At 39.9% G+C, this 17,282-nt stretch overlaps 1 protein-coding gene across 1 annotated transcript in view; it reads left to right on the forward strand.

The window, feature by feature from the left end:
* LOC124601381 (dynein axonemal assembly factor 10) overlaps window positions 1-17,282 on the forward strand; it is a 195,175-nt gene that overhangs the window by 166,626 nt on the left and 11,267 nt on the right. The window contains exon 7 of the mRNA XM_047136240.1: window positions 3,784-3,881. Coding sequence (XP_046992196.1) covers window positions 3,784-3,881 — 98 coding nt within the window. The remainder of the gene's footprint in view (window positions 1-3,783; window positions 3,882-17,282) is intronic.

Below are 17,282 nucleotides of genomic sequence, written 5' to 3' on the forward strand. Positions count from 1 at the left end.
AGGAAATATAGTGACTCATCTATTTTTCCACAGTTTTGCACAAAACTCTCATTAGTAAAAATTTACAAATATCGGAGAAAAGCCCCATATCAAACAACAGAGTACCAACACCATGCGTCATTGTCGCGGGTGAGGCATTTGGTATATCTGAAAATTTAATGCATGCTTATGGAGGAAGGAGTTCAACAAACAATAAGAGGACCTTTAAAAACTGACTGTCTCAGACTAAGCAATTTATAGAATACACACTGATAAATAAATGGAGAACAGAAAATTTTTCATCACCCAATGGATGTTTGAGATGAATTTGCAATTGCTGCAATAAATGCATGCTGTGTTTTACAAGCTAACATGCTAGAAAACAATGAGTGAAAATTTTAAGACCTATTGTATGTCCCTTCAAAATGGAAATTTCCCCAAGTCCTACAAGTTATTGAAAGTCATCATGAAATTTGTTTCAGGATTCAGGGAATGTCTGGTTACTTTGACAAGTGCACAGACATTGAAGGCAGCCACATAAGTTCTCCATGAGACAGCCTGCTCATAAGTGGCTGTCGCAGAGGCCCAGTATGCGGGCTACATCACTTCAATTTTATATTGGCTGATGCAGAAGGCCTGCCTAGAACATTACAGCCCCTTACATTTCTCTGTGCACCAGATAATACGTCTCCCCATCTCACTGCTAACATGGTGCAAGAACTCTGTGTAAGCAGCCAGTGATGAGAATGCTGCAGACAAAAACTCCTTTCTTAGACTGCTAACACTATTGAATATGTGTCTCCTTAGTATAATTATGCAGTTTGTTGTTGTAGTGCTACAGAATGAGTGATCCAAGCAAGAACCTAGTGGTTCTTATTGATTAACATCTCCAGACTTTTGATATTAAGTCTCCTGATAGTTTATGGAATGCTGCTCAATATCCAGAATCAACCAGAGTGTTTCAGGATTAATTCTGAGTGAGCGTGCCATTAGAATATGGAATAGCTTTCATTTCGACATCCGTCTGTGCAATTATATAGAGTTTTGAGATTCAAAAATTTCAGAAGAGACATTGGGTGTGAGTATATAAAAGAGACAAACTGCCTATTGGCTTCTGTCTCGGGTACTTCAGCCGACGCTCATCTGATGATGTTGCTGATGTTTCGCCAGCATGAGTGGCTGGCATTGTCAAAGCTTCACCCTCCATTGCCAGTGGTGAACTGGAGCCGAGCTCGCGGCCGCAGACTGTATATACCTGGTTGACCAACGTCCAAGGGCTTCTCCGCGGTCATTTCCAGTGCGTTTGTCCTCTTGCTACCTGGAGAAACACACCGGAAATTATGACGGAGAAGCCCTCAGACGTTGGTGCGCCAGATACATATAGTCTGTGACCACGAGCTCGGCTCCAGTTCACCACTGGCAATGGAGGGTGAATCTTTGACAATGCCAGCCACTCGTGCTGGTGAAACGTCAACAAAATCATCAGATGAATGTGGCCGAAGAACCCAAGACAGAAGCCAATAGGCAGTTTGTCAACAAGTGGCCACGAAAGCCTTAAAAATTTTGTGTATAAAAGAGTTCGTAATATTGCAGCATGCTTGCAACTTGCGTGTCATGGAAGTGTCAAATGATGATTGTAAGACTTTTTTCTCTCTATATACTGAGTGCATTTATTGTTACAGAGACATTCTCATGATTTAAAAGGAAGTAGTTCACCTCCATTTGTGGCTGTGACCAAGGGAGGCTTAAACAATTCAGACATATAGTAGCCAAAGAAATGTCAAAGAAATCTGGTCACGAGTTTCAAATAACATTAAGACATAAAAAGAAGATTTTATTAGGAATGTGATTTGAGAAGTGAAGTAAAATTCTCCATATTTGCTGAAGACATTATGAGCTGAAACTCGTACATTGAAGTCATGATTAAAGACCAATCCAGGAATGCATTCCATGTGTAGAATGTATTTTCTTTAGTCTCACAATGGTAAATCTTTGTAAATCAAATAAATGGTGGAATGTTTCAAATAAAAGAGTTGTTCTGAAAACTAATTTAAAAGGAACAAAAGGTACATTTGTTCAATAAATGACAAAGAATTGGCGCTATAAATGCAATTGGATTCCAAATTCATCTGCAGGTATTATCCTTAACACTTTTTATCCACAGATGATTTCTAATTGTTTTTATTCGTGTAAGTGAGTAATATTTCAAACAATTTTTGTTATTCACAAATAATGAATAGCAATTTATATCTCTATACAATATTTGTCATTCACATAAATTTTGCCCAAGTGTGGAGTTAACAGAAGTGCATTGCACGTGCGCACACTGTAAATTCACAGCCTATGTACAAGTGGGTGCAGGTGCAGGAAATCCGCGTAGTAATCTTTGGCAACATCCACCAATGTTTGCAAAGCGTATTAGTGCTCTTACTCGCACACCGCAGGTGCATGTGAGCCATGTGCATAGGGTAGGCAGTTGCAGGGCTCTAGTGGAAGCATTTCGAAATGGCTCAGTTCGTGAACCGTTTTCGTGCCACTGTGCTTGAAGTATATACCGTCTGAAGCAAAATGGCGCTATCCAAAACTGCTGCTGAGGCAACTGTGGTGCACCACAGGCCATAGGTGACTGGGGTGAATGATGGCTGCAGAGGTGTATGTGGGCAAATAGACATGAAGCTGTTGGGCAACTGATTGCCCAGATGAAGCAAGGGGCTACCAACATTGTCTCCGCAATGACCATTGAGTGAACATTGTTGCATATGGGTCTCTGAAGCAAGCACGTGGTTCATGTACACATACTGACTGCTGTTCAGGAGCAATGAAGGCTGGAGTTTGTGCACTAATACCACAGCTGTATGTCCATTGAATGGTGACAACTGGCTTTTTCAAATGAATCATGTTTTATGCCCCATAGCACAGATGGCTACTGGCATGTATGCTGTGAAATGTCTGAAAGTAAACACCCTGCAACAATCATCAAAAGGGCTCAGGCTAGAGGACATCCCTGGATGATCTTGTTAGTCTGGAAGGCACGATGGATCAATACAAGTATGCATCTATACTTGGGGACCATGTCCACCCCTACATGCAGTTTGTTTTTCCTCAGCACAGTGTCTTCTACCACAGTTTCATTGGCGGAATGTCATCTACTGCAGTTTGTTTTTCTTTGGCACAATGTTGCAGTTGATGTGCATGGTTCGAAGACCGCCAAGATGGATTCATCATACTCCCCTGGCCAGCAAACCCTCCGAACTTAAACCCAATGGAGAATCTGTGGGACCCCCTTGATTGGGCTGTTTGTGCCATTGAACTTCAGATGAGAAACCTAGTGCAGTTGCCAACAGCACTAGAATCGGCATGGCTCCACATCCCTGTCAGTACCTTCCAGAGCCGCACTGATTCTCTTCCTGCATGTCTCGCACGAGTCTGTGCTGCAAAGGATGGCTATTCAGGCTGTTTCCAGGTGATCACATTATTTTGACTGGGCAGTGTATTTGCCTAATGGTGCTCTGCTAATGACATTATATGCTTTTTGGTTGGGTGTTGATGTATTCCCATAGCTTTGTTTAATTATTTAAATGCTTAAAGTGTTAAAAGCTTCTAAACAGCCTTGTCCTTATCAGTAATGCCTTATTCATGACTATAAATTGTTCTTTTATTTTCCATGGAGGATCCTTTGTGTAAGATCAGATAGTGTATGTGGTTCTTTGTTGCTGGTGTTCATTGTTTTTTATTATCTCTGAAAATTAGTTTAACCCATTGTAGGAACTGAAACAATATTTTTTGTGTTTATTCTTGTTCCAGGCTCACAAGTCAACAATATGGTTAGCGCGCCATTTACCACAGAATCGTGACATTTTTGTCACTTGTGGAGGAAGTGGTTCAGTATGTTTATGGAAATAGTAAGTTTCATAATTTTACAAGTTATGAAAAGCAACACTTTTAGAGTCTTCAAATTAATTTCACAATTTCTTGAATTTAGGGAATCATAGATTTCATTGTAATTTTTGCAAGTATAAATTTAAGAAATGAATGATTTTTACTTCTCGAGTGAATCTTTCTTGGAACAGATGCATGTTAAATTAAAGAAACAATAGTTTGTATGACACAGCACAGCTCTGATAACCTTGTCAACAAGATCTTCCTACCAGAGGTGCCTCATCTGTAGTTAAATTTTGTGATTTCTCATTAGCAAAGATGTCAAGGCACTTTTTTTTAAAAATCAGCATATAAAATTAAAATTCATTGACAGTTAACAACTGGCTGCTTGAGAAGTAATAGTTGATTGCTGAGGTTAATACTATATTAAATTGAGTAGGTAAGTCACAGTTTCAGAGAAACAGAGGGTGAGTTGTATAACATTTTATACTCTTATTTGATATCCCTCCTTTATATCTGCAGGGTTCCATTTGATATTGTACTAATGCTGAGTGGTCTTTATCTTCATACACCCTGCATCTGTAAGTTGCTTAGAAAACAGAAGCAATTTGAACACTTAATTACCATTCATCCTTCAAAAGGTTTCAAACTTCCCTTGAACTTGAATTTTGCTTGTTTCAAACCTTTATTTGCATCTCGTTCCAGTTGTGTGCACCAACCCTGTGTATTGCAAAAGAATCTGATATTAATTGGCCTTCTGTTTTCTTATTCTGCCATTAACAAATATTTCTTTCTCTGTTGTACTTTTTAGTGCTTGATGAATTTGATTCCAAAAGGTGAAGATTCAACATCTTTCATCTTGTCTTCCTGCCACCCATAAAGTAATGATTTTGTTTGGACCAAGTAGTCTAACTTGGATTGAGACTCGATTAATGGAATTTGTGATTGAACCGAGTGTCTTAGAGTATGTCCAATGCTTAATTCTTCTAATACCATATTGTACACATTCACCATGTTTTCATCTGTCATTGCATTTTTGATTGTCCTTTATATTATAATAATAATAATAGTAAGAGTAATAATAATAATAATAATAATAATAATAATAATGTTGAATGGTTCGACAACCTAGTGCAAGTCTCAGTTGGGCACATCTTTGGGATTGAGTCAACAGCACCTGTTGTTCCCATCCAAGCCATGCAATTACTCATTGCAATATTGAAAAGTGCCCGAGTTATTCAGATCACGATGCACTGTGGCACGGCCATTATGAAACACATCAAATGAATTCACAATTGTGAATAAGGATTACCATCAGGTGTTGAATGGAATGACGACAATGAAAATTTGTGCCAGACGGGGAACTCAAACCTGAATTTGCCGCTTATCATGAGCCTTACCATCTGGCTATCTGTGCATGACTCATGGCCAGACCCAAACTTACATGTTTTGTCAACCATGCATCCTTATTTGCAATTGCGAATTCATTTGCTGTGTTTTGTAAGGGCAGTGGGCGCCGCAGTGCATCATGATCAGAATAACACAGGCACTGCAATATCGTATTTCCTTGCCGATACTGGGCAAGCGGCTTTCGAGTACAGCATCTGACCTGTACGGGAATATACATAATGGATGTATGAGTACCAGTTGTAGATGCATGGTTGACGACATATTGAAGTTTGGGTCTGGCCGTGAGTCGTGCATGGATAGCCAAATGGTAAGGCAACTGCTCACGATAAGTGGGAAATCCAGGTTCAAGTCCCAGCCCGGCACAAATTTTCATTGTTGTCATTCCATTCAACAGCTGATGGTAATCCTTATTCGCAATTGCAAATTCATGTGATGAATTACTAATTGGATTCAACATCGCTGAATTTCATCCTTCATGTGAATCACATTGATAATAAGTTTGCACTTTTGAATTCAGTGATCCAAGTCATAAGTATTGACAGTGAAGAAACTGAATGATTGTAAGCCTCCCCAATGTAGGAAAAATATTTGTCAACAATAAACCATGTAAAACAATAAATTTTGTGATGGCATGATATTCCAGTGTATCTATTTGAATAAAAAATACACAAATATCTATCAAAGCTGTATAGACTAAACTGTTCCACATATCAACTTGATACATTCAATCATTCCTGGTGGAAGATAGGCCTCCTTTTGTCTAATGTTTGGGTGTATTTAACAGTAAATGAGCATATTTTTTCAAGAAAATGTACTGGTTGTGGCTCAATTTAATGTCCATTATAGCATATACTGGTAGTGTCTGAATGTAAAGATAGGATCCAGGATTGTGTGACTCACATCAGCAGCACAGCTTGCCATACAACTGATACATCAATTCCAAAGTTTTCAAGACAGCTAAGAAGGCACCCTGTTGCTGGATACAATGAGCTATGGATCTGTAGAAATTCAATTGCAGACCAACTGGTCAGGACCTAGGTGCCGTACAAGCATTTCAACAGACAAAATTGAGCCAGAAGGATATTTTTCAGTGTGTATGTGTGGGAGGGCAGAGAGTCACTGGACAAGAGAGAGAGCAAGCTACAGTCACTGAAATTAATTGTTCAGTTTTTGTGTTCCACCCTCAGATCACAGAAATGGGACAAAATGATAATGATCTGTCTTTGTGTAAGGAATTTGTTCACTAATCTATGGCTATCTGCAGTTATTAAAAAGTCCACCGGTTTGTACTTCCTATGGAATACTCATTGAGCTCGCCATGTTTTTTGTACACCTGCTTGGGGTTGTAGTCAGGATTGGAAAGCAGTGTAGACTCATAATTAACTTACGGAACTCACACTTAGAAAAAGCAATCGTAGTGGTTTATTATTCATTGGAGTTACACAGTGAGGACTGTCAGGGGAATGACAGAAAGTAGCATCAGGTGCCCCTACCTATCTCAGAGGAGAAGGAAAATGCAAAGAGAACTAAGTCATTTAGCTTCTGTGTTAGGCATTGGCATGGAACACAAGAGAGAGAGAGAGAGAGAGAGAGAGAGAGAGAGAGAGAGATTCTTGGCTGCTGCTCCAAGAGTGCACAGTACACACTGCACCCTTCAAAAATAATTAAAGAAAATGATCAGCATTGAAAAGTATGAATTTATGATTACCTACTTGTGAGAAGCCAGGCATAGCAAAAAAGATGAACTTACAAGTTTGAGGTTTTAAAAGAGTCTTTGTTTCCCTCTTTTAACACCCTTCCATGCTGCAGTATCCCTTCACTTATGGAAACAGATAATATCAGTTGGTGTTACTTCCTCCTGCTCACCGTTGTACTGCAGTCATCTTGGATGCTTCCGATTCTGGGATGAGATTTCTCCAGTCATCTAAGTTTGCCTTTTTCTCCTTTATTAGTTCCCCCTGCATGCCTCTTTCCACAGTATTATTTTCAATTAGTTCATCAGCTTCATCATTTCCTATCCATTCTATGGTGTCCTCTGCATCGACAGCCTCACACCCCGGTATATTTTTTAGTAACAAAATGATATCATCGTTTCCTTCTTTGACTTCAGTTTCACACATGGATTCCAACTTGAAGTGTCCACCTTCTTGGTCTAGAAGAATTTTGCGAGACCTTACAAGTGATGTGTTTGGAATCTCTTTCCGTGCTTTGGCCAACTACCTTATGACATGTAACAAGTCATTTCTCTCACAGATGGTTACACAATCTTCATTATCAATCATTGATATCAATGAACTGAGAAGACAGTAGCAATATTTCTTCTTTAGTATGTCAACGATGCCCTGGTCCATCAGCTGACAAAGAGCTGTCACATTTATTGGTGAAATTAATGCTTTGATTTTTCCATGTGTGAGGTCATCACTCTCAGGATTTGAAGGCGCATTATCAAGAGCTATCACATTTAGTGGTGAAAATAACGCTTTGATTTCTCCATGTGTGACGTCATCACTCTCAGTATGTGAAGCCACATTATCAAGAAGCCACAGAGCTTTCGTCAGTAAATTGTTATTTTTCAAATATTTCTCAAAAGCTGCTACAAATTCATGTGTAGCACACATTTTACATGTTTCTGAACTCATCTGTCCTTTTTCTTGATGAGTATTATATAAGGGCACTTATTCTTGATTTTTGGGGTTTTTGAAAGCCTAGGTTTCTGTGATTTCCCTACTAATGTAAGCCTAGGTTTCTGGTTACCAGTTGCATTACACACGCCAGTACAGTAACTTGTTTCTTACATGTATTGTATCTGGATGCTGCAGTGTCCTTTTTTGAAGCAAGCATTTTCTTAAGGAGGACTTTATAAATTTAAATCACTCTCATAGCATTTGTACAACTGTTTGCCATAAATTTCCCCTCATTAATTAAATTCAAAAGATAGTCTTTAAAAAATGACACAGCCTCTTTGTCAATGGATAATGTCTCTCCACTAATTGTAATCTGGCAAATACCGAATCGATTTTTCAATCAGTCCAGTAATCCACCTCTGACAGTAAATTCTGAATCTTCTCCTTCTATTTGCTGCTGAAATTGTAATGCTTTTTCCTGCAATATTGGCCCAGTAATGGACAAACTTTCCCCTCTTAAATATTAATGTCACAAAAGTAACATTTCCTCAACTTCTTTATGCTTACTTTCTGACTTTGTCTTCATTACTCTTATTCCACTTCCATTATCTTGGGAAACATACCAGTTTTCAATTTGTGCTCAATTTTTCTTCCAGTCTTTAACAGTACTTTTTTCCATTCCAACCCCCCACCTACCCCTAGGAATAGTTTTGGCTGCTAGCCCAGAATCCAGTCACATTACAGCACATAGTTTTTGATCCATAGATGCTACAGTTTTTTCATTTACCACCCATTTTGGACTCTAATTAAAATATAAAGGCTGACACAAAACAACAATTCAACAATGCACACACATTTTGCATCTGATATACAACTGAAGAAACAAAGAACAAAGGTTTGCCAACACAGCTGCTCTCTACGTGTTATAATTTTAATTAATATTGTGTTTATACTGGTTGCTGGTGAGGAGGAAAGTTAGTTATTATTATTTTATTAATGATCTCATTCATAAGCAGCCATATCACAGTCATCACAGTCGCTCCAGAAAGTTATAATTAAGCTTTACTTGTTTAATCAGAATTGGACGATGACTCTCCTTGTCCGCAATCTCAATGATTCGAAGCGATCTGCAATCCTGTGTAAATAAAATGTCTTGGTTTTCTTGCATTGTGTAGTCAGTCGGGAAACCTCAGATGAAGCGGAAAGTTTGCTTCGATAGAGTTTAATTATCCGATGAAATAATGGAGCTCTTGGAGCTAATAATTGCAGGTTCAAATACAATTCATCGGAAGTTCCCTTCTGATTACCAATGAAACAACACCTCAGTGCAAATTTCCAATTAGAGAATACATATGTAATGAAATTCCTTATACACCTTTGATGTAAATGCTCAATATATATTTTCTTGAGTAGCATACAATATATTTTCAATCTCTGTCTTCCAGTGATCTTGATAGCAAAATTACAATTATTCAATGCGGATATTCGGCAAAGAGAAGATCCTAAAAGTCCTCTCAACACACCAGAGAGAATATTACAAAGAGTAATTATGCGCTCATGGATTAGTAATAGTACTGTACTACTTGGCTCATTGATTCTGCGAGTATATAGATGGTCAAGTAGGAAACATAATTCACTCATAGAATTGTGCAGGGATAATTAGTAGAATATAAAGAGATATTACAGTGTGTTCATTCTTGTTTGTGAGCACTGGAAGGAGGCGTCTAAGGATTGTTTGTTGAAGAGTGGTTCTGAAAATTTATTCATTATTAACAACACAGTATTTACCTTATAATTGTGAATCCAGATGTGCTAGAAGCACAAAAGACACGTGATACATTTTGAAAGGCCACACGGCATTGTAGTGGGCATCCTCTTGCTAAAGGTTCAAAAAAATGATATGAAGCAAGTAGGTTGGATAGTACAGAGGGTGGGTAGTCATGAGACAGACAGTCAAGAGAGTACTGTAACCTGCTGCAGGAATGCCATAACATGGGCAGCATCTCAATCTAGTGATACGTTTCTGGTCGTGAGCCATCAGCTGATCGGAGGACTTGAGCAATTCAGTGTTGTTAGTATCCAAAAGAACTGATCAGACAGGATGCGTACTGAGAGGGAAGTTAAATTCCAAGGATGCATAACAAGAATGATTCAATAGTGGCATTCAAAATTTCTTTCCATTGTGTGGAGAACCGAAATCCAGACCCCAGGATATCATAACGGGATGCTTCGAATAGTACTCCTGTATTATGTGGTGTTACTCAGTAGTTATGTGGAGTGAAATTCCAATTGGAGCACACAAGTGGAACCATAATGGAGCATATAACAAGCTGATCCTTGTGTGGGGTCAGCAAAGGTTGCATTAACCCTAACAATATCAACGTATTTTCCATAACGTGCATTACCAAGGGGGGGCAGGGGGACAATACTTTATGCCCAACCTAAAAAATAAAAATAAAAAAACTGTAATTGTATCTAACCTATATTAACAACATACTTTTTAGCATGCTCTTAGCAATATCAACACACTTTCAAAAACATCTTCTACCAACAGTCTGGGATGCTGGAGATGATGGTCACGTGTGTGTGCGGTGTAATTGCTTGTGTGAATGAACTGTAACATAGACACTAAGTTGTGAGTTCGAGTCCACACATTCCCCTACTTTTAAATTGGAGTCCGGCTGTCTGCTAAAGTTATAGTGTGATGGAATCTCAAAGATAATGTACATACTTTCTAATCCACCAGTAACAGAAAAATCTTCCAGAAACAATTTGGCAAAACAGCTCTTGGCTGCTTCAAGATCATCACATCCATGTTTGACAGTTTTCTCACCCCTCTGCAGCCACCAGCCGTATGCCGCCTTCCACCTTCCACCAAACACTGTCCAAACAGTTGACCATGGTGCATCAAAAAAATGGTTCAAATGGCTCTGAGCACTATGGGACTTAACTTCTGAGGTCATCAGTCCCCTAGAACTTAGAACTATTTAAACCTAACTAACCTAAGGACATCACACACGTCCATGCCCGAGGCAGGATTCGAACCTGCGACCGTAGCGGTCGCGCGGTTCCAGACTGCAGCGCCTAGAACCGCTCGGCCACCCCGGTCGGCTATGGTGCATCACTACACATGAATTTATCAACTGTAATTTCCTTGTTTGAAGTTCTAGTATTTATCTTGCTGTTATGTTTTATATTTTAAGTACATGAAGCTTATGAATGATGTTTAAGCATTGTAAAATGGAGCTGCATGTTGGAAAAAGCCTAAAATTTGTGAGATATTGTTTGTTTTTGGTTTAATAAAGAGTTATTGTAAACCTTTCTTTTAAAATTTTTGGGGATACTCAGTTTACAAAGAACGTAACCAAGTTTCCCAAATGTCACCCAGATGAGGCCAATGCATGGCATGATCTCTGTTCTCTGGTTATCTTTCCCAAGTTAGATTTTGTGCCCCAGATAAAGGTCTTCATTTATTACTTCCAGAGCATAGCTTCTGATGGAGCCTACAATACTGACAGAGCTCATGTTTTTTGTCTTTTGAAAGTTAATTTTGAGACTAAAGCATGGAAAACATCTTTCCATTCTCAGATCATATTTGACAGTTCATTTGTGCCATTCTTAAATAGGATAATATCATCTGTGAAGCAAAGATGACTTGGAAATTTTTCATGATGGTACCTTTATATCCACAGGATGGATAATTTAAAACATCCCCCATAGTGAAAATGAATAGCTTAAGTGAGATTGTCCCTCCTTGTATGATGCTGCTTCCCACAGGAATGTTTCCAATAATCCAATTGTCCTACATTTTTCATATCTATATGATCATTCTTGTAAATGTAGCAGTTTAATTTTATGAGAAGGAAAGTTGCTACTCACCATATAGCGGAGATGCTGAATCACAGATAGGCACAACAAAAAGACTCTCACAATTATAGCTTTCGGCCATTAAGGCCTCTGTCAACAATAGGCACACATACACAAAGACACCCACACTCACACAAATGCAACTCACACACAACTGCATTCTCAGGCAACTACTGAAACCACACTGCAAGCAGCAGCACCAGTGGATTATGGGAGTGGTGACTGGGTGGGGTAAGGAAGAGGCTAGGGTGGGGAGGCACACAGTGAAGTGCTGCAGGTTAGCTGGGGGGGGGGGGGGGCGGAGTAGCAGAAAAGGAGAGAAATAAAAAGACCCATTGCAGTTGTGGAATAATGGCTGTGTAGTGCTGATGGAATGGGAACAGGATGGGTGAGGATAGTGACTAACAAAGGTTGAGGCCAGGAGGGTTATGGGAATGTAGGATGTGTTACTGGGAAAGTTCTGACCTGTGCAGTTCAGAAAATCTGGTGTTGGTGGGAAGGATCTGTATGGAACAGGCTGTGAAGCAGTCATTGAAATGAAGGATATCGTGTATGGCAGCGTGTTCAGCAACAGGGTGATTCACTCTTTTCTTGGCAGCAGTTTGTCGAGGGGGGGGGGGGGGGGGGGAGCACGGGTTGTGTAAGGATGGAGAGTATATTGTGTAGGTTCAGTGGATGACATAATATCACTGTGGGAGGGGTGGGAAGGACAGTGGACAGGACATTTCTCATTTCAGGGCATAACAAGAGGTAGTCAAAACCCTGGTGGAGAATGTAATTCAGTTGCTCCAGTCCTTGATGGTACTGATTTACGAGGGGAATGCTCCTCTGTGGCGAATGGTGGGACTTTGGGAGGTGGAGAAAGACTGGAAAGACAAGGCAAAGGAGATTTGTTTTTGTACAAGGTTGGGAGGATAATTGTGGTCAGTGAAGGCTTCAGTGAGACACTTGGTATATTTTGAGAGGGACTGCTCGTCAGTGCAGATGCTGTGACCATGGGTGGCTAGGCTGTACAAAAGGGACTTCTTGGATGGAACAGGTGGCAGCTATCAAAGTGAAGGTATTGCTGGTGGTTAGTAGGTTTGATATGGATGGAGGTATTGATGTAGCCATCTTTGAGGTGGAGGTCAACATCTAGGAAGGTGGCTTGTTGGGTTGAGTGGGACCAGGTGATGCAAATGGGGGAGAAGTTGTTGAGGTTCTGGAGGAATGTTGATAGGGTGTCCTCACCTTTGATCCAAATAGCAAAGATGTCATCAATGAATCTGAGCCAGGTGAGGGATTTAGGAATCCCAGAATCCTAAGCCTAGGAACCCTAGGATCCTAGGATACCAGAATCCTAAACGTAGGAACCCTAGAATCCTAGGAACCCAGAATGCACCCTGTGTGTGTGCGTGTCTTATTGTTGACAAAGGCCTTAATGGCCAAAAACTATAATTGTGAAATTCTTCTTGTTGTGCCTATCTGCGACTCAGCATGTCCACTATATGGTGAGTAGCAACTTTCCTTCTCATAATGTTGTTACAGTCCATCCTGGATTTTCCATTGTTTGATTTTAGCAGATTGTATCTGTTTAGTCAACATGGGGTCTGTGTGTTGTCGTCAATATTGTCCAGGTTTCAATTTTGTGAGTGCCTTCTCATGTCTCTGGAGTCCATGGAACATTGTACCTCATATATTTCTCTATCATCTGTGTACTGCTTGTATATGGTTAACAGCACTGATCCTTTTCTGAATCGTGCGTGTTTGGCTGGCTGATAAAAGTCAAATTTCTGATACAAGTGGTTCTTAATGATTTTTGCTAGCAGCTCGTAAAATATAGATAAAAGACTAATATGCCTGTAATTCTTTTTGTTTGTGTTGCCACCTTTTTCAAAGGGGAGAATGAACTCTGCATTTTTCCGTGACTCTGGAATCTTCTGTTCCTCAAGTCACATAATATAGTTAAGAGTGCTTCTTCGTTATTCTCCCAATTTTAAGCATCTCACACGTGCCCTGGTCTTCTCCTGGTTCCTTACAATTCTTGAATTATTCAGAACTGTTTCCATTTAATTTTTGTTGATGGGTTCCAATTTTTCCAGTGCCACATTCATAACATAACTTTGTGATTCATTATGCAGGCTTTGGCATGATAGTGATTGAATGCAGAGCTTCTGATGAAAGTCATCAACAGCTTTTATAATTTCATCTCTTTTAGTGACAATTCCAGCTTGGTTGTTCCAAACATTGTGCATGATAAGCTTGCATTTTGATTGACTGGGACAAAATACTCTCAAGTTCACATTTATTTTAATGGCCTCCTCTATTGGTCTTGTGTTTTGCATTCTCTGATCTCTTCTGATCACCTTCTTTATGTTTTTATTGATGTCTCTGTATTTGGGTGCATCTCTGTCAGTGTTTCACCTTTCCTCTGTAAGGTGTTATGTTTCAAGGCCGAATCTTGAATTTTTCTGTTTTTGGAGTGCACTGACTCTCTTTACTGCTGATCAAATACTTCTTGTAATTTTTTATTGTGATCTCATTCAATTCCATTGCTCTTCACGTTTCTGTTGGTTGTTAAGAAAACTCACCATCATTTGTTCTCTCAAGTTTGATGTGGAGAGTCCAAAGTTTGCACTGAAGAGATCAGTTCGTGTGAACTTTGTTCCTATCTTTTTATTAAAATCACTGAGTATTAATAAAAATGTGCTGGTTTCTGAATTTTTTGCTGTTGTCAGATTTTCACAGAACTGTTCTGGTTCTTTACCAGTTGAAGTGGAAGTAGGTGTGTATAGGCACAAGTGATTTGACTGCTAATTTTACGATTCAGCTGAAGAGTTACATAGATCACTCTGTCTGAATTGATCATGGTCTTGGTGATAAAATGTTCCCTCCTGTTGTGAATTAGCAGACCTACCCGGCCAATATGGGAATTTATATCTGAGTTATTCTGTAATAGGATGTGGCCAGACTTGAGGACAGCAATTCCTTCGTCTTTGAATCTTGTCTCACTGTTTCTGAGTATGTCCCATTTGAAGTTCTGTAATTGGGTCAATAAAATATCAATTCACCAAGCAGTGGCAGGAGAACACACATATAACGGCTGAAAGGTTGATCAACACCTGCAACCTACAGTATAAAGACTTTCCTTTTATGTTAAAGACACCAACCATTTCCTAGATTGTCTGAGATCTGTGCCTATCCCTCTCCCACCACACACCTTGCTACCAGCATCACACATGTGCATGGTCTGTTCACTGCTGAACAGTTCCTCAGTCAAGGCCCACCTAATTCCAAATATAAGATGTCCTTCTTGCTCAACTGAATCAACCTTATGACTTACGTACAGATCAGGGGCACAGCCATGGGAACCGAGATGGCTCCTTCCTATGCCAACTTTTTCGTGGGTTGCTTGGAGAGGGCTTTCCTGGAATTCATAAGCCTTCAGCCTCTGGTTTGGTTTACATACATTAATGACATCTTTGCCATACGGACTCATGGTGAGGCTGACCTGTTAAAATTCCTTGACTCTCGAAATACATCCTCCCAATTAAGATTCACATGATCCCATGCCACTTTCCTTGATTTTAACCTCATCCTTACCGAGGGCCAGATACACACTTCTTTTCACTTAACATACTAACAAACAACAGTACTTACATTTTGACAGTTGCCACTCTTCCCATGTCAAATGTTCCCTCCCATACAGCCTTGGTATTCAAGAAAAATGTATTTGTTCCAGTGCTGGCTCTTTACAGCAATACACCACCATTCTCAACTTGGCCTTCACTGGACATAATCACCCAACCAACCTACTTCAAGAGCAGATTTCCAGTGCCATCACATCCAATCCTGGTACTGCTGATCCCACCAAATAACAACTTAGAAGTACGCCTCTTGTGACTCAGTATTATACGGGTCTTGAATGTGTTAATCAGCTACTTTGACAAGGCTATGACTTTGTAAAATTGTACCCTGAAATGAGGCCCCATTCTGTCTTGACATTTTGCCCACCACATCTAGAATAGCTTTTCGCTGCCGTCCCAGTCCCCGCAATATTCTTGTCTGACCCTATACTCCTTCTGCACCCATTGCCCTGCCCTATGGCTATTACTGCTATGACTGCCCCACTGTAAAACTTGCCCTAAGGACCCTGCTACCACCACCTATAACAACCCTGAAACTTTCAAAACATGTACTATGAAAGGAAGAGCCTCCTGTATAATGACACATGTTATGAAAACACTGTTTGGCCTTGGCATTAGCATGACTACCACCAAGTTATCAGTTAGGATGAATGGGCCTAGACAGAGGGTGTATACTGGCAACACACAATATCCTGCAACAGAGCATGCTTTACAACATAACAGTCACAGCCTTGGTGCCAGTTTTACCCCATGTGTCATCTGGATTCCTCCCCAAGACCCAGTTTCTCAGAACTGCACGTAGGAAAGTAGAATTACAATACATGCTTGGTTCTTGCCGCCCACTTGGCCTACTCAGTCTCAGCGTTTCTTCTCAATAACTATTCCTTTCTTCTCTCCCTTTCAGTTTTCTGTATCTTTTATTTTCTGACCTGCCATTACCTCTGCCTCCCTTCTCCCACATCTACCATATATAATCCACGTAGCTTATTGCTTGTGCAAGTGTATTGTCAGTAATCTCTGTCTTGGGTATTATCCTATCTTCTATCTTTGAGCTCTCAGGTTTTCATATCTCATCTGGTACAGTCCCCAACAGTCTGTCTTTCCTCAGTCCAGTAAATCTCCCCTGACCCAGGGTTCTGGGTTACTTTACAAAACTTTCTTTATTTCCTAAAACTCACTAGTCCTCTTCTTTCACCCCTCTTCCTTTCCCTTTAACCTTTCTGCCAGAAAAAGGAGCCACTGGCTCCAAAAGCTAGCAAATGTCAATGCCTTAACATGTGTGTTCTTGTGCTGCCATCTATACAATTACATTACATTTTCAAAAGTTGATTATTAACATTTGATGTTCTGCAGTTCATGTTGCAAACGGCCAAAATGTTCTTCTTGTGCATTTATTGTGTACTTTAATATGAGTAGTTGATCTTTTGCCTCTCCCCTTTCCATCGTTTGGAATCTGTGGGGCAGACTGCTATTTCAGTGACAGATTCCAAGTCTCCAGCTGTACTTGCCTGGGGTGTGCTGGTTTTAAGTTTCTAAATTTTCATTCAGGGAAGGTTTGGACCATCTTTTCTTATTTTGGTCCAATGTGGGTTGACAAGAGGTGGAGTTTCTGTGTATGATTTAGTAGATATTTGTATATTTAAAAACAAAGATGATGTGACTTACCATACGAAAGCGCTGGCAGGTTGATAGAAACACAAACAGACACATACTTGCCTGGGGTGTGCTTGTTTTAAGTTTCTAAATTTTCATTCAGGGAAGGTTTGGACCATCTTTTCTTATTTTGGTCCAATGTGGGTTGACAAGAGGTGGAGTTTCTGTGTATGATTTAGTAGATATTTGTATATTTAAAAACAAAGATGATGTGACTTACAATACGAAAGCGCTGGCAGGTCGA

This window comes from Schistocerca americana, chromosome 1 (assembly GCF_021461395.2).
Source record: "Schistocerca americana isolate TAMUIC-IGC-003095 chromosome 1, iqSchAmer2.1, whole genome shotgun sequence".
NCBI lineage: Eukaryota > Metazoa > Arthropoda > Insecta > Orthoptera > Acrididae > Schistocerca > Schistocerca americana.